At 41.6% G+C, this 27,152-nt stretch overlaps 1 protein-coding gene across 3 annotated transcripts in view; it reads right to left on the bottom strand.

The window, feature by feature from the left end:
- ITPK1 (inositol-tetrakisphosphate 1-kinase) overlaps nucleotides 1-27,152 on the bottom strand; it is a 143,843-nt gene that overhangs the window by 45,745 nt on the left and 70,946 nt on the right. For all 3 annotated transcript variants that reach the window (XM_066321795.1, XM_066321796.1, XM_066321797.1), the window contains exon 5: nucleotides 19,430-19,547. In XM_066321795.1, the coding sequence (XP_066177892.1) occupies nucleotides 19,430-19,547 (118 nt within the window). The remainder of the gene's footprint in view (nucleotides 1-19,429; nucleotides 19,548-27,152) is intronic.

Below are 27,152 nucleotides of genomic sequence, written 5' to 3' on the forward strand. Positions count from 1 at the left end.
CTGGTACAATGATTTTACAATCTCATTTTTCAGCTTGAAGCAGGATGTGCAGGAATAAGCAGAAGGCATGAAGGCGATGGATCAGGCTGAGGGACTGGTAGGCTGGGCTGATGACATCCATCACTCGACAGAAGAACCTAAGGCAAAACTGGGATTCATGCTGCGAGTAGGGATTGCTCATTTCTGAGAATTAAGTCAAAACATTTTCTTCCTAATTAAATCAATCCTGAGATTCCAGTAAGAATTTCTGATGTATGCTTGCTACTTAACACTCAGAGCAAAACTGCACCACTCACTCCCATCTCAGATTTCACTTTGGTTTGCTGAGTACAAGCTTGCCCCTTCACTAATATTTTGACATCTGCTTTGCTATACTAATTCCTGCAAGTTGTATCTAATATCCTAGGAGCTGCTTTTTGTAACTGCCACCTGTCCAAATAACTCCCCTTCAGCACCAATCATTTTTCATGGAATCACAGAACAGTTTAGGAGGAGACCATAAATATCATCTAGCTCCAATGCACCTCTCGTGGGCCGGGATGCCTTCCACTACACCAGGTTACTCCGAGCCCCATCCAGCCTGGTCTTGAACATTTCCAAGGACAAGGAGTCCACAACCTCTCTGGACAACCTATTCCAGTGCCTCACCACCCTCACAGTAAAAACTTTCTTCCTATTATCTAATTTAAACCTGTCCTCTCTCAGCTTAAGGCCATTCCCTCTTATCCTATCACCATATGCCCTCGTGAAAAGTCCATCTCCAGCCCTTTTGTAAGCCCCTTTTATGTACTGAAAGGCATTCTTTCTTTTTCTAAAAGCTCAAATCCACTTGGAGGTTTCTTGCCAGCCTGAAGAATGCTGCCTTGTATACCATCAGTTCATCTGTGTTTTCTCCCCTCCTATTTATAAAATACACTTTCTTCCAATAACTATCAACAACCAGGACTTTCACACTACACAGTGCTTTAGTGTTATAGTCTGAAGCATTTCTACAAAATGGCTGTGAAATCCAGCATTCCACCCCCTATCCTTCTACTCACATAATAATGTTACATTAAATATGATACAACAATATTTAACCTACATCTCTTTAAGATGTGCAACTGTAAACGTGCAGTATCAGCCCTTCACATTTCACAGCTGACTGAAGAATTAAGTAGAATTCTCCTTTGCCCTCTTCAGATTTGTCTAGATGCTGGAAAAATGACAAACTACGAAAATGATTGAAATGATGCTATAAAAGTAGGCTCTCAATTGGTCTAGGAACTCTCATTCTAATCCGTGTTTTTCTACTCAATTTTGGTTTGCTCTGAGCAAATCCCTTATGAACTGCATGTCGAGACATTTCTATAATGATTGAGTGAACAAGTATTATTTATGGCAAGATTTATGTAACTACCTACACGTGGGAAGCTCCATACAGTGTATTTTTAGCATCAGATACTGAAAGCTTCAAAATAATGACAAAAACTCAATGTTTAAAGAAACCAGGTCACAGCTCAGAATTTAGCTTCCACTAAATGTAGTTGCAAAGGGTTTTCTCTGTATACAGCTACAATTAAAATCTATGTGGACACCATGGAAGCCTTACCATCTTCCCCTAGCATAGCAGGATCATTTGTATTAAAGTGGCATTGCAAGGCCTGTACTTTGAGCCCTGTGCAAAACACGCAGTAATAGGTGGTCTCCCCCTCAGAAAAGTCTCAAACCAAATAGGACTGATGAAGGACAAGGGTGTGAAATGAAGAAACAAGGAGATGGAGAGATTAATACCTATTCAGGTACCATAACTAAGTCTTGAAACAGGATCAAGCCTTCTGAGTCCCGGCACAATGCAGTTCTACAACAAGACTGAACAACTTCAGTGTCTCTCTGCACTTCCTGGCTGACACAATACCCTAGCTTTAATGAAGATAATGACAGTGCTGTTCCTAGATTAATACTATGTGCCCTACAGCCACCAAAACAACACATCAACACTTTATAGTCTTTACAAGTTGTGCTACACTGTGTATAAAGGCAAAAAAAAAAATAATAAATTAAAAGACACAACCAGAGCACAACACAGAAAATGTTTCGAAAAATTCAGTTGTTTTTCTCATATCAAAAAAGAAGAGAAAGTCTCCTTACACTTAGGTTTCAATGAAAAAAACCAACTTGTCTGTAAGCCTGAACAAACAGTCAGCTCAAACAGGTCAAATATATTATAAAATATACAAATTATACAAATACATTCAGCTCAAATAAACCTTTACACAAGGAAAAAATAATTTTTCCTACAAAGGCTAACCAAGTATGGAAAGTTATTAAAAGAAATTCTTTTGGACGAAGTAATATAAAAAACAAAGACTGAATAAGAGCACAAAAGGGAAATGGATCAAAACCACCTACATGTCATGATACACATTACATTGACTATGAAATGCATTTGTTTTACTCTTCAGATCCAGGTTCTTTGATTTTCATCACAACTAAAAAAATACTAATGAACCAATGCAATTCACTAACTTAAAAGGTTAATAATGCACCTGAAATTTGGTGTATTTTTATTTAGGAGACAAATTTTGTTTAAGCATTCTTTTCTATTCCTAAATCAGAAGGGGAAAAAAAACCCCATCTTGATCGTAGGATTAGATAGAGAACTATGACACTTTTGTTCCCGTAAGATAAAATTCTTGCGGTAAATCTAATATATAAATAGGGAAGATAAGACAAGTACTGCCAGCTTCACAGAAGTTTGTGCACATGTAGATGTGATTCTCATACAGTAAATGTCTATTATGCTTTCAACCCAGCTCTGCCTCAATATGAGCTGGTTTTCTTTGTGCACCTGCTCAGGCTGCAACAAGTTGTAAAACAAGACAACACAGACAGCAATTTGTGTTGTTACAAGATGTTATTCCTCTTTGTGGGAAAACCTGTAAGCCTGGACTTGAAATCAGAAGGGATTCTCAGCTGTTTAAGTATCCAGACTCTTGAGCCACCTGCCAGCTGAAAGACATTGACAGAGAGAAAAATAAAGTCTCTTTAATCCAAGGGAAAATGGTCATCAACTTGCTACATCATTTACAACACACACTGCTCTATGGGGCTGGATGGAATCCACCCCAGGGCACACCAGGAGCTGGTGGAAGAGCTCACCAATCCACTTTCAATCACTTATCAACAGTTCTGGCTCACCAGGGAGGTTCCAGACAAACGGAGGCTGGCAAATGTGCTGCCCATCTACAGGAAGGGCCAGAGGGAAGATCTGAGGAACCACAGGTCTGTTCTCCTGACCTGGATGCTGGGGAAAATCACAGAGCTGATAATGTTGGAAAGTTGCCCTCTTTGCTGGGTAAGATCTGGCAGGATGGCCAGACCCCGAGACTGGTGGTGAATGGTGCTGCATCCAGTTGGCATCTGGTCACTAGCGGTGTCTCCCTGAGATGAGTACTGGACAAAGTCCTATCCAATAATTTACTGGTGACCTGGACATGGGGGTTAAGTGTACTCTTAGTAAATTCATGGCCAATACCAAGGTGGGCGGGAGTGTTGATCTCCTGAAGGGCGGGAAGGCTCTGAAAGACAATCTGGACAGGCTGGATCCATAGACCAAGACCAACTGTACGAGGTCAACAAAGCAAAGCACCAAATGCTGCACTGGGGTCACTCACAACAACCCCACACAGCACTGCAGGCTGGGGGCAGAGTGTCAGAGTGCACAGTGGAAAAGGACCTGGGGGTGCCATTTGACAGCAGCTGAACATGAGCCAGGTGTGCCCAGGTGGCCAAGAAGGCCAGTGGCATCCTGGGCTGTGTCAGCAATAGTGCAGCCAGCAGGACCAGGGCAGGGGTTGTCCCCTGTACTCAGCACTGTCGAGGTCACAACTCTGAATCCTGTGTTCACTTCTGGGCTCCTCATGACAAGAAGGACACTGAGGGGCTGGAGCACGTCCAGAGAAGGTCAGCAGAGCTAGAGAAGGGTCTGGAGCACAAGTCTTACGAAGAGCAGCTGAGTGAGCTGGGGATGCTTAGCCTGGACATAAGGAGGCTCAGGGGGAATCTTACTGCTCCCCACAACCACCTGAAAGGAGGCTGTGGCCAGGTGGGGATTGGTCTCATATCCCAAGCAACAACTCAGAGGTCAAGGGGCACTCAAGAGGCCTCAAATTGCTCCAAGGTAGATTTATATTGAATATTAGGAAAAATTTCATCAATGAAAAGCTTGCCAAACATTAGAACAGGTTGCTCTGGGAAGTAGTGGAGTCACCAACTCTTGAGTTACCTAACATACAGACGTGGCACTTAGAGTCATGGCTTAGTGGTGGGCCTGGGAGCACTGGGTTAATGGACTCCATTGTAAGGGTCTTTTCTGTGTTTCTAACAAAGTGGGGAGAAGGAGAAAACCTGGCTAATCTTTTCACTGGCTCACCCTGGGTTTCTGGAATGGGTGGATGATAAAGTGCTTACACCAGACAGGCCAGGACTCAATAATCCTGGTTATGGTGTTTATATTGTTGATAAGCCTGGATACTAAACTAACAGAGAATGAACCATTTCCTTGCAGGAAGAACAAAAAAACACCAAAACCAAAAAAGGTTTGGTGTGCACAACCAGTCTGTCTCGCTCTCTCTTTTTTATGTTCTTTATTTGTTCACAAGCACAAATATACCACCTGTTGAAGCTTTCTCAGCTGTTTTGTTTTTTCCCCCCTCACCTCTGCAATACCTTAGGTGGCTATGACTGCTACATTCAGTGCATGAATCTAATCCCAGCCAGACAAATCTTCACAAACTAACTGTTTAAAGTCCTCCACCCATACCTGCCTCCAGAGACCAATGCTTGTATTTGGCACAGGTTCCACTACAGTTTCAGCTATTTGGTTACACAGTTTTAAAAGCTTTTCTAACCAGTTAAATGATGGCAGTTACACATGCTGTACATCTTGAGCCTGTTTCTCAAGGAATTTCTCCTACTTCACAACAATGACTTTGAAAATAATCAGTCTAAAGGAGTAAGACAAGAGGGAAGAAGCAAAACATGGCATCCTCTTGGACAGGCGTGCACTTGCAGAGAACAGCATCCCCAGAGCAGTTACTGCCAAAGGTGCAATTACCACCCGAAATGGTAACCCTGCCCCAGCACCTGATTAGGTGTAGTCATACAGACTATAAAGCTGCTTTCTTCTGGTACTGTTCATCCCTCCCCACACACAGGAAGTTGAGTAAGAGCATCCACATCAGAGCTGTCATTCACTGGAAGGAATGGAAAACAACACACTTGATGAAGACGAGCCCACAGAATCTCCTAGATGGGACTCTCCTGTAAATCTAGACCCCCACTGGTGTGAGCAGCTTGTGTTTTACTTTTATATTCAACTAGTTTACAGCTATATTAGTCCTTAATGTTAGGTTCAAAACAATTGGAGAGGCCAAACTGCCTGCAAGTGATTGCACTTTCATCAAGGTATGAACTAAGATGCTTTTCAGTGAAACATAAAGCAAAGCTTGTTTACTTTCACATCAAATAAAGTGTCCAAAAGAACAAGTCACCTTTCCTCCTGGGACTTTCGGGCCATTGAGCTGTAGAGTAAGAGTATGAGAGAGGAAGGGGATGAAAAGAGCTATTTTCTTCTCTTCTTTTCCAAATCATGAAATCTGAAAAATGCCAACTCTCTCCACTGCCCATTTTAGGCTCATTATAAATGATCATTTCTTCAGTGAAAATAGAATTGGTATTTTCAGGTCTCTTCTAACTTTATTTTCTTTCAAAATACCGAAAACCAAAAGCAATTACAATCAGCTCTAGTATCTAGGGCGCTCACCTCCCCCCCAGTGCAGGACCTTGAGGGGAAGCATCACATATAGAGAACCGTCTGCATTTCATTAACAGCTTATAAAACAGAAGGCATACAAAAATTGTTGGGCAGTGTTGGAAGACACAACACTGAGAATGACTACAAACCCTGGCAAATGCAGAGCTCTACACTCCCCATAGCACTTCTGCTATCTAGATGAACACATTTTAAGACTTAGCAGTTTAACTAACTGGCAGCCTAACAGCTGATTAGAAATTAATGCTAACCACAATAAAATGCCTGCATAAATTTTACCCAAAAAACCCTATCAGACTCCAAGTTTCAAAGGCAGCAAAAATCAACCAAAACGCCCTACTCTGCAATCTGCTGCATGGCAACCTAGGATAGAACTATGAAATGCTAAAGAATTTATAGTAGAATTCATTTTCCTGCAGCAAAATAGGAGTGTGCAATTGAATTTTCTTGGTGGGAATATCCCTCCTGAAGTGCACTTGCCTCCTTGTCAAATATATAGCGAGTTTTTAAAAAATATTGTCTTAAAAAGGAACTAAAAAACTGTCCCCAAGAGCAACAATGAAATCAGCAAATTACACAGTACAAGAAATCATTTGGTGTGATACACTTCTCTCCTTTTAGAAAGCAAAACTAATTGCCCAATACTGAGGTAACTGCGGTTTATCTCCTAGCAAATGCTTGTGAGGCTTCCCAAATCGGCAATTAGTGTCTGTCCCATTGTGCTTCTCTGTCTAATATCTTATGCAAATTATACAATTTATAGCTTTAGATTTAATGTGTGGTTGCCAAAGAATGCCCAAGGCAAGAGCAGCCTACTGATTCAGGAATGCATTGCTCAACTGCCTCACTCCTGTGAAGCAAGTGACAAACTCATTCCACAGATTTCTCCACTGAGGAAGAAATACTTGCTCTTGCTGCACCACATCCGTATGAACATGTGCAGCCAGCCCACTGCTCCACTCTTGGCATCTCTAAAAAGCAGAATGAAGCCAACTTCAGCCCAGAAGTCAAATAGCCAGAGTAACAGGACTATGTCCAGGTGAAACATGCTGGTTTTCCTGTGGGAGCACAGCCTATCATATCCAGGTCTGGCTGCACTGACCCATGGAAACTGCCTCAGTGGAACCCGAGACTTCTCAGACTGCTTGACTCTTATGCCAGCACAGGTAAACATATGTGATATGGGTCTTGCTCTGTGCTGACCCTGCACAGGACAGATGTCTGTTAACATTGAGCATGACCTCATTAAGATCGCTGGCTCAAACTGTCAGTAGTTGATGATTTTCATTCTGAAGGACAACCAACATCAGGAAGTACTAGTCTGGGAAGGCTACTAGGTTACCTAGCCCAGCCTCAGTGCATTCGGAGAAGACAAAATGTGCTCAACAGCAACACTGGCAGATGTTCATCTATCCAGTCTGTTCCCAAAGCCTCTAGTACAGGAGATTTATAACTACTGCGTTAGTTTGCCCCAGCACTACAACAGCCTTGCTATCAAAAATTTTACCTATACTTACCCCTTCTACTAATGTTTAATAAGCACATTCATAGGCTTCCCAAGTGCTGACTAATCCTCAGAAGGTTTCTCGGAGGGAGCAGGGAGGTTTGGCTGGCATTTTAGAGATCAAGAGAACAAGCAGGACTGTTGTCACAGCCCTGATTCTTAACAATTAATGAGATATTAGAGTATCAGGAAGAAATTCTTCACTGTGAGGGTGATGAGGCACTGGAACAGGTTCCACAGAGAAGTGGTGGATGCTCTATCCTTGGAAATGTTCAGGGTCAGGTTGGCCAGAGCTTTTTTTCCACTGGTCTAGTAGAAGGTGCCCCTGCAGGCACCCCATGTTCTTGCCCATCCCATGGCAGAGGGGTTGGAACTGGGTGATTTTTAAGGTGCCTTCCAACCCAAACCATTCTATGATTCTATGACTAGAGATCCTTTAAGTCTCAGAGACCATGCCTTGCCCACAACGCTGCATGTAGATTAACTGGATTACATGCAAACCAGAACTTAGCACAGGATGGGGCTCATACTCTGTGTCCCTGCTACTTGCCTGCATAGGTACACACCAGTGCCTAAGTAAGGTGATGTGATAGAATAAACTCTCAGTTTTAAGTGAAGAAACTGCTTCAGTGAAGCTCAGCTGTCCCACAACCAAGATCTCAGTGGACCCTCAAACATTAAAAAAAATACAGATCAGAAAAGATAAAGATCTTCCTGAACATTAACGTCTTACATCACCTTCATAGTATGTTTAGCATCACTTGCCAAAAAAAGAAAAAAAACCCTCATTCAGAATATTCATTTGTCAGCAGATGGGTGGTGGGTACATGCCTGCAAGACTGACACTCTGCATCTCTGCAGGAAAGATTTCACTGCTGTTGGCTTGCTGGCACTCAATCAGATACAGAGCAAACACCCGCATGGCATCCTCAAGCTGATTAAGAAGGACCTGGGATATGAACACTCCCTCATGTAGGAAACCCAATGCCATACCTAAAGTTACCACTCTCAGTAACAGCTGAGTGCTCCCTTCCTTCCATGCCCCAGCAGACACCACAGACGCTGGCAGCTGCACTGCAGCAAGGAAAAAGCTGCAGTTATTCTGATCATAGAGTAGGCTTGTTAGGACAGGCAGGTGGGTGAGACTGTGAAACATTATCTGTTCAATCATTTTCATAATTACATAGGAGATAAAATTTGCAACTGGTCATTCTTACTCATGATTTCACCAGGGAGCAAGAGAGGAAATGATACAAAATGTTTTAAAAATCAAAAAGTCCCAGTGTATTAAGTAACGCCCTGTCCCAGACAATGCACCAGCATGATCTGGAGGGTGACCTCCTTGATCCTCTAGTAGAATATAATCGGATAGAAAAATTTCAAGAGTGTTCAGTACCATTCCCTCCCTGTCATGCATTCCCTGTCAGGGCCTGTCCCACAATGTCTCAGTTCTGTCCTCTCATGAACAGACTCTTTTGTCTTGCTCTACAGGGTCTTGATACAGTAGAACAGAGAGCTGTCAAAGAAAAAAGTCATAATCACATCATCCAGCCATATTTCTGAAAGAATAACAGTTTTAACACATCTGGCTCTATTTGAGTTCCCATTTAACATGCTGAGTGCTCATAATGATTTCTACTAAAATACCAAGACTTTATTCACAGGACAGTAAAAACACTAAAGCATTACTACTTGCATGAGGTTTAAAAGTTATGGAGTAGAGAAAGTGTTTTAAATCCTCACTGCACTTTTAGGCATTCTTGCTTCCCTGGAGATGAGAAATGAACACTGGAATTACCAAACCAAATGAGAACACAATTAAACTGACACCATGTCATCTCCAACTTTTCAGCTTGGCAGTGGGTTTCAAATCAAAGAAAAGGGAATATATATGGTCCCACAATAGATCCCAACTCATGGAATTTATAGTTCATTATGGAGTTTCTTTTTAACATTCACCAGTCAGTACTACACACCACCAACCACAATGGTTTGTAAACCTCTCAAACCTAGTTGTGAATGTGTCCTACCTCTTTCAGCCCAGCTATGATCTTAGTTGGTATTTCATGGCAACTGCACAGCTATTCAATGGAACTCCAACTCTGACATAATAGAAAAAAGGGGAACATCTCTCCATTTATTCATGTTTTGTTTGCTCAGGTTTTGTTCCACCTTTGCTACCCCAAGAATGGTTTTACTCTTCACTTGTAGCTGTCTCTTGGCATTGACCATGTTCCTTTTTTCAAGGATTCCTTTCACTTCTAACGCATATTTTTAAATTCAGGAAAGCAGAACTGAAAACAGTCTTTGGGAAAAATAAAGTTTTTTATTTACACAACTGTATGCTCAGCGTCTTCAATGCTATTTTTGGCTACCATAATCTTTTTGTTTGATTCTGTTGGCGTGTTCTCTTTTGACTACTGAGGCTGAGGGGGCAGAAGTTTCCAGTGAGCTACCACTGTGACACTGAGGTCTTTCCTGTGTAGTGAGTCAATGCAGAAGTTAACAATGCATGTCCATATAATTTTTTATAGGCTCAAGAGACTACCATAAAGAGGATCTATCATTATGCTGAGTCTTCACTGTCTTTTGGTAAACCTGTCTGATATTGCTGTCTCCCTTTGTCTGGAGAAAACTAAACAATTTGTACTTATCTAAAAAGTTTGGTATCCTGTGTTCATCTACCTTTTCCATCATTAATAATAAAAGTCCTGAAATGCCACTAGTAGGGGATGTTTGATTTGCCACACTGAAAAGAATTGATTTATCTTCTCCACACCTTTGGTCTCTGTCAAGCACTTTCTGATGCTTCAGTTTACTTAAGATCTGCCCTCTGAGGAGTGACTTTTTTTTTTTTGGAAGTTATTCCAATGTGCTGACTTGTTTTCAGCTATCCAATTTCTAGCGGACAATTTCCAAGAACTCTAATCAGCCAGAAGGCCTGGAGGCAACTAGAGCGACATGGACAGCGCCAGTTGAGGGATACACAATTTCTATTATTCAGACAATCAGCCAGACCTCAGTACCTGGTAAGGTAATGGAACAGTTTATTTCGAGTGTCATCACACAGCACTTACAGGACGGCCAGGGTATCAGACCCAGCCAGCGTAAGTTTAGGAGGGGTAGGTCGTGTTTGACCAACCTGATCTCCTTTTATGACCAGGTGACAGCCTGGGGGATGCAGGAAAGGCTGTGGATATTCTCTATTTCAACTTTAGCAAGGCCTTTGACACTGTTTCTCACAGCATATTTCTGGATAAGCCAGCAGCCCATGGCTTGGACTGGAGCATCCTTTGTTGGGTTAGGAACTGGCTGGATGGCTGGGCCCAGAGAGTGGTGGTGAATGGTGCTGCATCCAGCTGGGGACAGTCACCAGTGGTGTCCCTCAGGGGTCTGTGCTGGGGCCACTTCTGTTCAATAATTTTACTGATGACATGGAGAGGGTATTGAGTCTTTCATTAATAAATTTGCAGATGACACTAAGATGGGAGGATGTGTTGATCTGTTGGAAGGTACGATGGCTCTGCAGAGAGATCTGGAATGGTTGGATGGATAGGCTGAGTCCAATAGAATGAAGTTTAATAAGCCCAAGTGCTGAGTCCTGAATTTTGGCCACAATAGCCCCCAGCAATGGTATAGGCTGGGGCTGGTGTGGCTGGACAGTGCCCAGGAGGAAAGGGACCTGGGGGTGCTGGTGACAGCAGCTGAACGTGAGCCAGCAGTATGACCGGGTGGCCAAGAAGGGCAATGGCATCCTGGCCTGTATCAGGAATGGTGTGGCCAGCAGGAGCAGGGAGGTCATTCTTCCCCTGTCCTGGGCACTGGTGAGGTCACACCTCGAGAGCTGTGTCCAGCTCTGGCCCCTCAGTTTAGGATGGACTTCGAGACACCTGAGTGCGTCCAGAGGAGGCAACGAGGCTGGTGAGGGGCTGGGAACACAAACCCTGTGAGGAACAACTGAGGGAGCTGGGGGTGTTCAGCCTGGAGAAAAGGAGACTCGGGGGTGACCTTATCACTCTACAAGTTTCTGAAGGGTGGCTGTAGTCAGCTGGGAGTCTCTTTCTCCAGGCATCAACTGACAGATTGAGAGATCACAGTCAAAGCTGCACCAAGGGAAATGTAAGCTGGAAATTAGGAAAAAGTTTTTTAGGGAAAGAGTGATAAAGTACTGGAATGGTCTGCCTGGGGAGGTGGTGGAGTTGCCATCCCTGGATGTGTTTATAAGAAGACTGGATGCTGCAGTTGGTGTAGTTGAAGTGTTAGGACATGGGTTGGACTTGATGATCTCTGGAGGTCTCTTCCAACCTAGTGATTCTGTGTGATTCTGTGATTTTAACCCCATTTAAGAAGCAGTGGTTCACTCTCAGTGTACAGAACTAAACAGATTGTATATTTACCTACAAATGGAAGGAGTTCTGAAACACGCTCCACATACACCTTGCCCACCAATAGGATATGAAGGGATGCAACACATGGCTGTGACAGTAGTGCTTTTTCTTCTCAGCATAGCATCTTTTTGTTTTCATGAAAACAAAATCAGCTGAATCAGTTTTGTTTCCTTTACACAAATGCAGTGACTTGAACCACAATTACTGACACTCCAGAGGCGCCAACTGTCTCCATACAGCCTTATCAGCCCATGAATGCATTTGGATCTCTATTCCACCCCACATGCAGCATTTATACATCAGAAAAACAAAATATCAGCACTTTCCAAGCACTACTGTAAAAAGGATATCCCAAATAGAGAGAAAAGCAAGATGTTAGCAATATAGTGTATCAAATGACAAGTAAAAGACCTTGTGCAGGAAGACTATCAAGCAACTGACCGTAGAGGTTTAGTTCTCCTCAGTCAAAAACTATTCAAGAAAGTCATACCATTTCAAGTCCCTCTCATCAACCTTTACACTTTCAGCCCCATCCACTCGAATTTCTGAAAGCCATTCGGGAAATTTATGAGACAGACCCAATGACTGATGCCAAGAACATAAATGCACTCAAAGCTTTCATGATTTCCTTTACTGATACACTCAGCAGAACAGTTGCACAAAGCCAGCAGATAAATGAAATGGGAGCCAATAGTGATTCTAGATGGAATGTTAGTGGCCCTAGTGGTAAAGGAAAGCATCCTTCCAGGCAATGTTACCATCAGCTGATTCCATGTAACCCTGATAAAGCTTTAAGGTCCTGCTGGACTCTGCATGAGGAGAGATTAGAATCTAACCAGGCTTACCACATGTTGGCTAAACACGTATCTGAGAAAATGTAAGGGATGCTACTTTTTTGGTCCACACCACAACTGCTTCTTCAGCATTAAAAGTGACATAAACACATTACACCAGAACTGGAGCAATATTCTATCAGCCAAACCCTGGTTTCCAACTCAGATGAAAGGTCCTGTTTTTCAAGACTTATTTCTTGGCCTTTGATCTTGAGACAATACGAGTAGAAACACTGTGAAAAGCCACTTACTGCAAAAAGTATTCCCAATTAAGTTTTACATCGATACTTTGAGCAATTTATCTTTCAATGCTCCTTCACTACTTTTTCTAGCACCCAGATACTTGGGAAATTTGGATGTCAGCCAAGGAAATTTCTGCTCAAGAGGATGAGAATAACTTGTAACACAACCATAATGGAATTTAAAACATCTAGTTTATTCAGTGAAGACTTCATCATGACAAGAAGAATCCCTGCTCCTCTTTTCCTAATTCTAGAGAGACAGTAATCCTCAAGAATTAATCCACCTTCTGTTCATAAAACCCAAACTGGAGATGTCTTAGGAATGCCCTACAACCACAGAGTGCAGTCATGGCTTATATCCTTACCCCATAAAATGCAGATTCAGTCAATCTTCAGATCCACCCAAGCCCCTAACACAAAATTCATAGATGCTGTCACTTAAATAGATATAGACCTTTCCACTTTTTCAGCTTTATCAAGTAGAAAAATGCTTTGAAATCGTGCATGTAGATGTAAAACAAAAGTTTCCAACACTGGTATGCTATAAATGGATAAAAGATCCAGCCTTGTTTCTTTTCAGATTCTGATAAGCAAAAGAGAGTGAAAGCGGGGTAGAGATTCGTTATATCCAGTCAAAAAAGTACAACAGAGTTAAAGAGTGCACCCAAAAATAACATCTGAACTTTACAGGCAGGCTTATTTTGAAAGCTCAGAGGCCATTAAGACTACTAGGATCCAAGATGAAGATTGTTTGTTGGTTCAAGGAATTATGACTGGCAAACTGCAAGACAAAACAATAAAAATGTTTTCTGTATTATTCTCTGGGCGTCGTGCCTGTTGGCCTGCAGAGTCACTTGAACAGCCCCAAGCTGATGGATCTCAGGAGGTCAGTGGCAGCAGGCTGGCCGACTGCCACTCCCAGCTGGAACAACAAGGACTGTGCCCATCATATCCACAGATGCCCCCAGCTCTCTCCTACCTATGCTAGGACAGAGATCACAGCTCAAAATAACGAAAACCTGAAGGGGGAGAAGATAGGCAGCAAGGGAAAGGAGAGCTGTTCATATTTTCTGATAATGAAATGGCTGACTTTCAACAGTCTTACCTTGGAAAATCCTTTTTAAGCTGCTTTAACAAGAGCAAGACATGGTACAAAACAGAAGATTCCAGGTTCCTGTTGGGGCTTCCCACTTTCTTTTCCTGCCACCTCTCTCAGGACAGGATTAGTCTTTTGGAAGCAGCTGTCTAGTTTAAATTTCAAAGCCAGGGCTTGCTCTCATAACACCAACATTTTGATGTCTCTGTTATCCTCCTCCTAGCTGAATGAATGAGCTTACATGAGAAAGATGTCAGGTGACACTTCCCTGGGGCAAATATCCCAGTGTGCTTCCAGTTTCACAGAGCAGGACTGAGACCTACCAAGTGTTGGCAGCTGGGCATAGAGGACTGCCATGTGCAACACTGCTGTGAGCTGAGGCACTTTAGACAAACTGCTTACAGTCCCAGAGAATATCAATTCCATTCCAACTCCTTCCTTCCACACAGGTGTACAAGTTTTCAGACAGAAATTAAAATCTAGTGAGTGAACATCCATCACACATTTGAGCGAGGTAATAAAGACCTCTATCTGCATGTGTTCTTGGTGGAAAAAGTGCATACAATCAACATGGGAGACTTCTGCACCCCAAAACTCAAGTGGTTATTTACAGTAGCTGACATCAGCCCTCTAACTAAAGATACTTTACTGGTATGTCCCACAAAAAAGTGAGCACCAGGTGGGTGATTAAGAGGCTTTAAAGTGGAAATAAAAATTTGGCTTCAATTTAATAGGAGCTTCAAATGAAAATAAGAGGTGTCTGAAGTTGACCTGTGTGACTATTCTTCTCTCCCCTCTGACCAAAACAGCTCTGAAAAGTAGGCCACAGAGAAAAGAGGCTACAGTTTCAAAGGTGAATGCCTAAAGCTATGTATATACTGCTATTTTCATGCACTTTTAACTGGGTGGCCTGATTTTGAGAAGTTCTAAGTGTGCACTGCTCCAGCAATGCACACACTCCATAATGTCCAAAAACCCCATCCCTGACTACCTGCTTTGGTGTTAGATTGCAGATGCAGTTTTCTACTCAATAACAGGTCCACACTTTCTGTTAGAACAATACCCACAGAGATTGCTTGGCACAGAGACTTGCTGTATCAGAGTAAGTGTCTGTACACCTGGAGACGAGTCCCTGCCCAAAACAATGTGGCATCCAGAGAGGCAGATGAGTGTCAGGAAGAAAGAGATGCAAAGGGGTGACATTCTATGTCCAAAATCATGGAAGCAAGGCAGAACCAGCACCAAGCAGAAAACCCCAAGCCCCAAATCAAATGTCTTACCTATTTCATCATACTGAGCTTGCCTCCTAGTAACAAAAGATGCATGCAGCTGTGAGGAGTATTTCTAAGACAGACAGAATCTGATAAAAAGAAATGCAGGGAATAGAGGATGCTGTGATCTGTTCTATCCCCCAAAATGATAAAGGAGCCCATACAGCAGCAACTGCATCACATATAATAGTAAACAATCAAATATAAATTATTTTGATTATGTGCCGGGATAAAAACATCAAAGCTAAAGGGGTGCATACTGTTTAGAGTGTCCTGAGGAAATAGCTCCCATACTTCAAAGACAACTGCTAGGAAGAGAGAAATTAAGGAGTTGCAGCTTGGGTCAAGCAGGAGTTCTCTTCTAGGAGAGAAAGACTATTGTCTGTACAAATTTTAGATTTGGAGCTAAATCTAAGAACAACAATACTTTAAAACAATGGAAGAAAAAGCCAGGAGTAAGTGGTTAAAGAAATGAACTTCAGGGTCTGCAAGTTCAAACGTTATCAGAGAAACCAGTAAGTCACTTGAGACAGAAGAGGAAGCTGAGTAGCAGATGGGAATACCAACTAGATAGCACAATGAGTGAGTAGCATATTTACTTCACTTTTTGTTTAAGTTCCTTCAATTTGGATTATTATTTATAAGATACATAGGGAATTTCAAAAGCTTTTAATCTTTAAACAAAAAATGTAATGTGAAAAGCTGAGTTAGTGCCCAGTCACAAGGACCATACATTACTATCTTAAGCATAATTTTAAGTCTCAGATTTTGAATTTCAAACATGAAGGGTCACAGCTTTTCAACACAGCATCAGAAAATTTAGTTATTTTCATCAGGTTAGAGCTTTAAAAAGGCAGACAGTTCCAATCATATACTATCCTGTTAAAAATGAAATTTTTATTAAATAATGCTCCTAATCTTTCACCAAACATCACCAAAACTGATCAAGAGCACTTTTATATAAAAACCAGTTCTTCAGAGATAAGTAAACAAAGCAATACAACTGCTGAGAGAACAACTGTGACACTAAAAAAATCTGTTCAGTGATTCATTTCAACATAGACCTGCCAGCTATATAGGACACTAGCTGGGAATGCAACCTTCATTTCTCAAAATCTTTTTAAAAAAATATTCAGAAGCACAGGTTGCAGAATAGCTAGCTCTTTTAGAGCTTGCACTCAAAATAACAGAGACCAGGAAAAAGAGGAAGCCACAGCTCCAGACAGACTACTTATTCCAAAATAGTATCCACTAAAAATCAATGTTGAAGTATCTCTTAAAGCTATTTTTTTTCCCCAGAAGAGAGTCCTACTTCCTTCCAAGTGAGATATCACTGTCTATACTGAATAAAGCCACAATCCCTGCAAATCACCTCAGCACTGCTAGTAGCATGCTAGCACATCAGGTTCAAGGTGAATCCTGGAGCAGGTTGCTCAGAGAAGTAATGCCATCTCTATCTGTGGAGAAACACAAAAACCCAACAGGACACGAACCTGAGGAACCTGCTTTAGAAATTGTGCTTTGAGCAGGGAGCTGGCCAAGAGGCCTTTTCCCACTTCAGCAATTGGGCAAGTCTGTGAGCCTTCTATTTCCACAAGGACTGAGTGGTCACAGTGTCAGACTAGGACATGGAAAGCCCTGGTTCAACTCCGTGCTTCCCCTCAGACCACTGGTACAGCTCTGGCTTAGTTACTGGCTCTCATCCACCTCAGTTTCTTTAGTGACCACAGACTGATAGCAGAGACAAAGAGTGTCTCAGCCACAAAGTGTCTCAGTAACTCCTTCTCAGGAGGCTGAAACAAAGTACTTATCACTCAGACACTTGACTCCATAAAGAGCAAGATACAGGACTTTCAGAAAGCTTAACCGTGTCCACATGCCCAGTCTAGACACTTCAAATAAGGATTTCCCTTTTCCAGGAAGCATGGCAAATTCTGTGTCAAAAGGACTCGGACATCTGAAAAATAATTAGAGTTAAAAATCAAACTATTTATAGACCATGGGGCCCTACCGCTACAGAAGACAGTCACCTCAGCAGAGCATCTGGTCACCCTCCCTTTAACCTAACTGGTGCAAATCTTTAGTTATACAGTTGTTGTAAGGTCTACAGGGTTAAAACAAAGTATAAACTGAGAATCATAAATAAAGATTAATCATTTATAGTTACTTAAAAACATAATTGACATAGAGGCAATAATCACTGAAATCCAAAACTGATCTGTAAATAAAATCTGAATTTTGTTTTTGAAAGACTTCAAACAGCAAAAGGCTTCTCCTTACATATAAAGTCCATCTTTCCTGAGTTACAACACTCCTTTGGATTATCCCTTGCACTGAACTTAACCCATCGCATTAATTTTGTATCCTGTGATAAAAAGAGCTCTCTAGTTACAACTAGTCTTCATTAGGATATTATTTTCTTAGTAGTTACTTCAATAATGAAATTCCAGAACAATAAAGATGTGGCTCCTAAGAGTTCATGCTATTCACAGATGCATTACACCTTGTTTGAGTTTTCTGAGTGCTCATGGCCTTGGGATATGAGATGCTAGCTGCAACAGAGAAAAGGTAACTCAGCAGGTGAAAACAGGGAAGGGTAGAAAAACCCACAGCACTGTCTAGAGTAGTGTAACTTTTCTCTTACTGTAGATCATCATGTGCAGGCATACAGAGGCTGATCTACTTAGGCCAGAACAAGAAGTTAGACAATTATTCCTTTCTCCTGAGATTTCCCCTGCTAAATACAGAGCTGGTTCAAGGTCTTGGTCATGATATTTCTCATTATGAGACAGAAATAAGATAAGGCTGAGGAGGAAAGTTCTGGGGGAGGGGGACAGAGGGTCAGGGGAAATACCGTCACCAAACACTGCAGCAGCCAGTGACAAAAGCTAACACCATTCCTTACTTCATTGCTCAGCTTCTTTTTAAATTGTCAGTTTGACCTGAATATAAATTTCCTTTTTATTTTTCCTCCTTAAGCACTTCTTTTTCTCATTAGTTTGACCAAAGGACGCTGAAATATGCGGAAGACAAACTACTTGGAAAAACTGGATGCTCTCCCAAAAGTATTGTTCTCATAGGGATAATAACTGTACTGATAGCAATTTAAGAAAATGAAGAACAAAACCAAACCCTACTGAATCTCTCTGCTGCTAGAACAAAATCCCAATCACTCCCTCAGAGCGCAGGTTTCCCTCAGCACCTTTCTCCCACTCACAAACAGCAACAGCCACTCAAAAACAAAATCCTTCTAAACTAATTGAGCATTTTCTTCTCAAGAGATTTCAAAGGACTACAGGGAGTGCTGTCAATTGTTAGTCCTATTTCTACATAAAGACTGTAGCAGTGGGGTCAGGCAGGTTATACACAAATAATATGTCCATAAATCCACAACTATAAAAATACAAATTGCTGAGCCTCTTACCTGCCCATCAAGATAGTGATAACACAATCTCAGTGGTATTTCCAATAACATCCCATTAGAACATAGTTCAGAAATGCAATTTTCCTCCATTACAGTCATCTAACCTATGAAACAGTTATTTCAGAGCTATTCTAGATTTAAATTCAAAAGCCAATAAATGTTTCAAGAACATGACAGCAGCAAAAGTAGGAAGGAAATGAAAGACTAACTTAACCCAACAGTTGCAATGGTTATAAATGAGAAGGTAAGAGAATTTTTCAGGTTGAAAAGGAATGACTCCTACCATAGAATACAACTCAAATGATACCAATTAAGGACAATAGTTTATGTCAGGTAACAAGCCAGCACCAGATGTGCATTTATGTTCCTCCTAGCAATTAGCTTGTGCAATGGGCTTCCAACACTTCTCAATCTTATCTCTATTTACACTTGAATTTTTCTTTGGTCCTTTCCAAAAACAACTTTTCTTTCTCCCTCAATTTCAGACCTCAGAATTCTTAGTACAAGCTGCTGCATTTGTACATTTGTCATTTCAATTTACCAGCACACAACAAGAAGATAATGTTTTCCAGAAGATTTCTGAGAGTGCTCACTGTGGTAAATATGCTCCCCATTAAATCCACATCGTATTTTTAATCAGATACAAACCTCCTTTGTGTATATGGAAAAAGAAGAGCACAGGATTCCAGAGGGCAATCCTGTGACACAGGAATGCTTCAGTGTTTGTGCTCCCATGGAGAGACACTGCAAGGGGCCCAAAACCACTACTTCAAACTTCACATATAGCCTCCAGAAGGAAGCTGCTTTCTTCTCTAGTCACAGTAAAAGCCTCCAGGGAGCACAGATATTGGCCTACCTTGCATGTATGCCTCTATTTGCCGAATTAGCTCGTAAGACTTGGATCGGTCCAGAAGTGTACGAATAGCCGGGAGAGGGTCTAGGACAATGGTTTCTGGATGAGCATCAATGTACTCCTGCAAAACAACACAGAGGGAAAAAATGGCATTAGATTGGCTGAAGAGTGTAGAAAAATAATGAGAAGAGAAAATAATGGGGAAGAGACTACATAATGTCAGAAGTCCAGCTTCTCTTCAAGGGGAGCCAAATGGACTTAGAAATTCCCCAGATAGTCAAAATACTGACACTTGAAACAAACAAAAACATCACAGCTAACTGGTTTAGATACCAAATTCCTCCTGTAGACTATCAGTAGCAAAACCTGTGCTGCAACCACATTAGCTCACAAGGGAGCCAGCAAAGTGCTACAGTAAAAACTGTGAGCAGCGCTGAGGAAAGCCATTAGGAGAAGAAAGATGGCACACAGCTATCTTGGGGTCAGCCTTGTATTCAATTACTGTAGTGAACATCACAACTATCTGAACTAGGCTCAGAAATACATCTGGGTTCTTTTATGTTGTTTTTATTGCTGTCTTCCAGCTGGGCTGAAGACAGTGTTAAGGGCTGGATGATAAGGGCTGAAATTTCTTTTGGCAGAGCTGAAAAGATGGCTGCCTCACTGCGTCTTCCTACTTCTCTATGTTCATACTCTCCTTTTCTGACTAAAAGAACAAAGTAAAGTTAATGACCTCATGGGTCTTCATCTTGATAACTCAATTCCCCATTCACTGAGGTCATGACTGCACTACTGCATCTTGGCCAGGAACACTGACACAGCTGCCAGGTATTGGCCTTGCAAACCTAACAAAACTTCCTTCTGTTTCTGAGAACAGAAGCTGACTTCCTACATCTTTGCCCCAGCCTGACTCTATAAAGTCAGTGGGAAACACACATCCATCTTACTCTACTAAAAATCAGACAAATATATCCAAAGTTAGTATCTCTGTTTCACCCAACTTCCCCAAGCCATCCTAGTATTTCCACTTATTTCTTTAAATCACATGCAAAAGCTCCCGCATTTAATAGACTTCCACAAAGTTCTACTTCATTTAAACTGACTGTTTCAAAGAAGAAAACATATGACAGAAGATACTTCAGAGTATGAGGAGGTTATCAAGAGATGCACTTTGCTGGAGAGAAAAAAAATGGCATAATCTATTCCCAGAAAGTGATTTCACTCCAGGTACTAACTGGGCATGCCGACTTCTCCACCCCAGCACTGAGACACTGTTGCTTTCTGGTGATGAACAGCTGATGGCTGCTGAAAGGAGATTATTCATTTCAGGTCAAGAGGATCCAGCATTGGGGTTTAATGAACCTACACCATCACCCACAAGACACAAGCAGCTTTCCTTCACAGGGCACGAGGCACTCCTCAGTGGCAATACTTGTGTCTGACATATTTAGTAATCCCTGCAGAACACAATATGAATTCCCCAAAGATATATTCAACCTTGCTGCCTCATGGGAAAAGGGATAGCCTTTTGCACAGGTGGTCATCAAGATTGTCAGACCCAGCTGTTGTCTCACCCTTGCAGTATGGCCTGGACAAAAAGCCTCATCAGCTCAGTGGAGCAGAAGCTGGGTTCATTTCCAGTCACTAAACCCCAGAACATACAGTTTTCATGAGTGTTTTGACCCTAGTACTTCCACAGTCTTAAGCAGAGCAATCACCTTATAAATACAGACAAAATTGCTTCTTTTATAGAGCTAGAGTATCTTATTACCTAATGCCTCTTAAACACCCACACACGTCTATGCATACATACCCTTTTACGCAGCACCTAAAACGCACCCTGTGGAGCTAGCATGATCCAGTGATTAGGGTGTCAGCTTGAACCTGCTGATACTGAAACTGTACTTGAGTATGTCAGCATCTCCAGAGCTTAACAAGACAGCTCCTTAAGTCCCTCTGTGCATCCGTTTAAAAGACAGGGAGTTACCACACTGTGTGTCTTTCCCAGTACACAGAGAGGATGAGCTCCTTACAGACAGCCCACACCCTGATGGGGCACGAGGCAAGCACAGCACCCACACTGAACATGTCACAGCTCTGAAACGTGGCCTCAGGCACAGCTCCAAGAGCAAGCCACCTGCAGCACTTCTGATGCATGTACGAGGTCTTTCTTTTACACTGTGGTGACCACCCATCTGCCTCGACCAGTCTCTGGTTCCACCTTGACTTCAAGCTCCCCGGACTTCTATCCTGGCCCCCAGCCCCTACTCTGCATATACTGATCCTTCCCCTCACAGATACATTCCTCCTGCCTGTGGACCCCATTGCCTTTACTGTCCTCCAAGGAGGAAATGATTTTTCCATCTCTTAGCTCCTTGTGTACCTTCCTGAATTTTCCTGATGCTCACCTCAGAATTGAGAACTATCCTTGCTTCCCCAGGATTCATGTATTCTACTTGGTAATTTGTTTCATTTTACTCTAAGTATTTCCAGAGGAAGCCTGGCTTTTTATGCTTTCTGTAAGGGAACTTCACAGTGCTTTATTTCTAATGGTAATAGCCCTAAAGACTATTTAAAGACCATCCAAGCACTAAGCTTGCCACAGCATAATGAAGTTTAACAGGAATAAGGCACGACCTAAAGGTCATTCTACACCAGTCAACATGTCAAGAGAAATGTGCATCTAAGCTGACTTTCAAGTGACCAATTTCTCATCCTGTTGCCTTAAGGAGCCTCCAAAGAGCTCTGTAAGGCAAACATGAAATAACTGATGAAGATGAAGGAGGGGGGAGCTGTTTTCCAAAGGCCATTTAGAGTCCAGAGAACTTTAACAATGTTAAATGTTAATGTCAAGTAGAACTGCACTGAGTACAAGGCAACAGTCCCTTCAAACACACAAAAGCTTTTGAGCTGTAAGCAAATCAGCTTTCTTTACAAAACAAGGAAATTTCTCAGCATTAAATCTATGTCAGGTACTATTCCCCAACTCTTCTCCATTTGCAGGCCTAGGAACTTGTACCACCAGAAAGCACAGGAGAGGTGAAACTCGGAGCAGTGAAAATCTGTGTCAAAGCAAAGATCTCAAACTTCAAGTGTCTCCTAGAGCTCATCTGGAGACAGACCACACACCTCTCCTTTTAACTGAATCCAGAAACAGCTGCTTTTCCAAGAGACTCACAATGCAGAACAAGGTCAGTGTCCTTTCTGTATGAACACAGCTAGAGGTAAACTGCTGAAGCTGTGCAGGTGACAGGAGTATCAAAATGCACTCAGGTCCTCATAACTCTGCATCTCTTCTCACACACTGTTTGTTACTTGGATATCCGTAACAAAGCATTAACTCTGCATTCAAAAACAAAACCATCCAGTTGCACCAGGATTGCCAAAGGAAATCACCCAGTACCCCCTTGGACCTTCAGGCTGCCAGCACTTTCCCAGGCTCCTACACCAGTACATCACCAACACATGCAAAAAAAAGTTTCAATAGCCATGTACAGAAAACTAATTCAAATAAGTAATTTTAAAATCTGAACCTTATTCCAATTCTCTACAACAGGAAATTACAACAAGAAAAGTCCGTTTTGTTCATTTCACAGGAACAATTATGGTAGCTGATGTGAAACCTTTCATAAACTTTGATTCTTACTAGAAACTGGTGCACACTCAGACATCGTGTACTACAAATATACTCAGTTTTCAAAGCCATATACTTTGTCTAGAAGGCAGGAACTGGTAGTTTCGTTGTCTTTCTTACCAAGAAGGCAGAACTGCAGCACCAGTAAGTGACCTGTGAAGATCACTTAACATACTGGAAAACTCTTGGTGTAGCCTAAGTAACAGCACTTTTCCCATGGCACAGACTGGCTCCACTACCAGAAATACAGACCTGCATAAACAGGAAGGCTTTCTGCCTGATTATTTTGAAAGCAGATGAGATACTATAGACATGAACTTGAAAATGAAGCATGTGAAGAAGGAAAAAAGAAACACTGAAGCCAAAAGAGTATAGCAGTATTCTCTTCAGTACAGTACAACCCTTCAACTTTGAAATGTCAAGTCTTCTCTCGTCCTTCCAGCAAAAATAACTATGCTCTCTACTTTGGTGCAGTTACTGAAGACTGATATGCAACAGCAGACTCCAACCATCCAGGCAACAATGTGGAAGATATTTAGGCTTTCCAACAATAGATTGAAAGGGCTCTGTCCTTGGGCTGCAGTTCAGCTTGACCCAGACAACATCTATGTTTGCCTTTTCCTCTTTCTAATCTTTGACATAATAAAAGCAAACAAGAAGAAACAAGGAATTTTAGCAGATCCTCCTTTGTTTCTATTCCAGGCCTGGTGTTAAGTCATGCTTTGTACCAGTCCCATTGCTGGCAGAAGGCCAGCAATGAAACTTGAAATCAGAAAGAGACCAATGATTTCATGTTCCCTATTAAATACCTCTGGATATAACCCAGCAATTAAAAAAAAAAAAATACTTTCCTTGAGAAGCCTGTGTATAGACGAGAACAGAACTGCTTGTCGTTTTACCTAAAAAAGGTAGATAATGATTTTTCTTTAATGTTTTAACAGGAAGTTGATACAGTATCTACTGCAACTAATAGCTCATTAGAAGATAAGAGACTCACTGATTCATTGACTTGCTTTTATTACTAAGTAATAAAATTTATATAATGTTTTGTTTAATATTAAACAAAGTTCCATAAAAATATTCCAAAAGAAAACAACTATGCAAAAGAAACAATAATGCCATTTGGATTTGTGTTTTCCCACATACAGAAACATGACAATGACTGCTTGTAAAAACATGTCAACATTTTCCAAGGGAGAAAAAGATATAAAGACAAGCATGTCTAAAGCATTTGCATCGGATTTAAACTTAAAAGCTCCTTTTTGTTGTCTTAGGCTGTGATGGTCTCTTTCCACAGTTACCTCCTTCCAAAAGGAAAGGTGAAGGCATGTTGGGTCTTCAACAAATGCTCACCTCAAAACTGTTTGTCTCTAAATCTAAGAGATTCCTGCAGTGGTTAGGAGAAATGAGGGGTGTGGCAAAGGGAAGGGGGAACGTTCCTTCCCTGTTAGATTTCTATTCGCTGTGTATCTCAAAGAAACTTTCTGAGTACTCAGCTGCTCTGTGCAGGCTTCAGAAGTCCTTTGCTGCTCCATCTTGCAAATCCTACCCACAGAAAGCTATCCTAACCCCTAGCACTTGGATGACAAATTTTTAGTTAATTTTGCTGTTTATGAGGCTCTTCCAGTAATTTAAGATGTCATTATTTTTCAAATGGGTAAAACACAGGTATTAGCCTGTGAATTCAGGTGCAAGTAGACCATTTCAATTTTGTATTAACCTGTCCCCCCAATTAGAAAATTATTACTAAGACATAATAGTTCCCTTTGATTTTTTGCTTGCCTCTTCAGCTGCAAAGTCCCCTACCTCCCTTCCCTTCCAAAATATCTCCCTCATTTTCCTTCCTCTCAGTCCCAAATCCTTCTAAGAAAGCTTTTCAAGGTTAGAAGCGCCCATCCCGGACCACTCCAGAGTTGGAGAGTCAAGAGTTGAAGGGCAGCAGGGGAGGAAACATTTTAAACTTTCATCAACCTGACAGCAAGAGACTAGGCATAAAATCTGCATCTGATCTGTCTTTTTAAGTAGGCTAATGCAAAGAGAACCTGTTGAGAAAAAGCTTTGAAATACAAATTAATAACCCTATTGATTTTACATCACTGGAGCCATCATTTTGAATGCAAAATGAAGCTGCAATGAATGAAGCTACTCAAGCCCCTGTACGGCTACAACAGGCAGCTGCTCAGAGAGCATTTTGCTCTAATCAAAGTATAACGAAGATTCCCCAATGTCTTACATAAGCCAAAACATACTCAGTTTTCAAAGTCATATACTTTGTCTAGAAGTCAGGAACCGGGGTAGCTGGTTTTCTTTCTTACCAAGAAGGCAGGAATTGTAGCACCAGTAAGTAAAAGGCACCCTGTCTCTTCACCTGACTTCCCTCCATGTACCTCTGGTCAAGAAGGAACCACCAGGACTATAACCAATTTTCACAGTTAACTAATTAACTGTGTTCAATCCGTCCAGCTCTGTGTTATAGCGGGTAGGAAGGGAAACTGACCATCACCTCTGTAAATAATGATCATCACCTAAAATAAGGATTTAAGTGTCCTAAAGAGGAAATAACAATATTTCTCCACTTCTCATCTCACACGCTACACTAGGTGCTGCATGCAGTCTTTGTTTTGGCTTTGGATGAGATCACCAGGCACTCATCACTGATTTTCAGTGCAGTGGACAACAGTTGGCATCCACCAATATTCTCCTGAGAAACTGCAGTCCCTACCACATTCAACTAGCTCAAAGACCTCAGAAAGCTCAGCCCTAAAGGTCTTTTGGAGCTAAAAATGCCACTGTCAACAGGCAACTCCTCCATACCACTTTCATTCTCCTGTAATTTTTTTTTTCCAAGACAACTGAAAACAGTCATACAATGGCATGCCAAGAGGCTTCCTGTTCTATTAGCACTCTCTGCCAGACCCTACAAGGGCTCATCACAGACTCCAGAGAGCAGGGACACAGAGTCATGTAAATACGACGCCAGTTTCCTCCTTAGCTCTTTGCAGATTAGATGGTCAAGGCCTCTATAACACACATCTGAAAAAAAAGTCATTCTTAGAAAGGTCATAAATGGAGTCTGGCAGACCATTCCTCCTCCTGTGGTCAAGGATCCCTTGCTCTCTGCTTCCTGGAAGACTGCTTTATGGAGCCAACAGTAAGACTGCTGCCAGGTATCATCTTGCTGTCACATTTATATTCAATAGCAGGAAAAAAAAAGCATAATGAATTTTGCACTGTTTGGTCTGGTTAAGATCATCAGAACTTTTTCAGTCAATTTAATCAACAATAAGGGAACCACACTATTTCCACTTGTGTGTAAGTGCCAGAAATACCACAGTGCTTATATAACACCTCACCCATACAAACAGCTTTCTTGCAAGGAGTAATTTTTCATTTTCTAGGTTGCTCATTGATTTTAGTTTTAAAAACTCAAAACAACGCTGCACCACAACTTTGTAGGAAAGTATTCTTACAAATTCTTTTTCTTATGGAATATGCTTCTTTTAATTTTTAATGATTATCAGTATCTTAAAAATAATACAGGACAGATGGAGACTGGCAGCAATTTCCAGGTAACTTCTGCCCTGGATACGAAACTACGTGACAGTATACTCTAAAACCACATTTTGGCACATAATTCAAAACAGAAAGACCTGTGCTCTGCACCACTGGTTCTTGGTTATACATTTTACTACTGTAGAAGCTTCCTGAATGCCAGTGATGTGGCACAACTCAGTCTGTTGTGCCACAGAAGCAAAGCTTAAGGCCTTACTTGCTCAGGGAGAGGATATCATTCATGTGCCTGCTCACAGAGGCCCTACCCTCTATCTCGTCCTCTATCTTCCAAAATAAAAATGTTTGGAAGGCACTGGGAGAGAATCTTTTTAAGACACTTTTTCTTTGGGAAAACAGTTCTCTGTACCACTACACCCTGCATATTTCTCTCCTTCAATGTAAACTTGAGGGGGAAAAAATTAATGTAATAGGATTTTAAGCACTAGAAAACAGAGTCACTCACAGTAATCTTGATGTTGCAGAAATTAGCATTCCAGGAACTGGGAAGACTAGATGGAACTGGGCCAAACTAATTGAGTG

Source organism: Sylvia atricapilla, chromosome 6 (assembly GCF_009819655.1).
Source record: "Sylvia atricapilla isolate bSylAtr1 chromosome 6, bSylAtr1.pri, whole genome shotgun sequence".
In the NCBI taxonomy this organism is placed as follows: Eukaryota; Metazoa; Chordata; class Aves; order Passeriformes; family Sylviidae; genus Sylvia; species Sylvia atricapilla.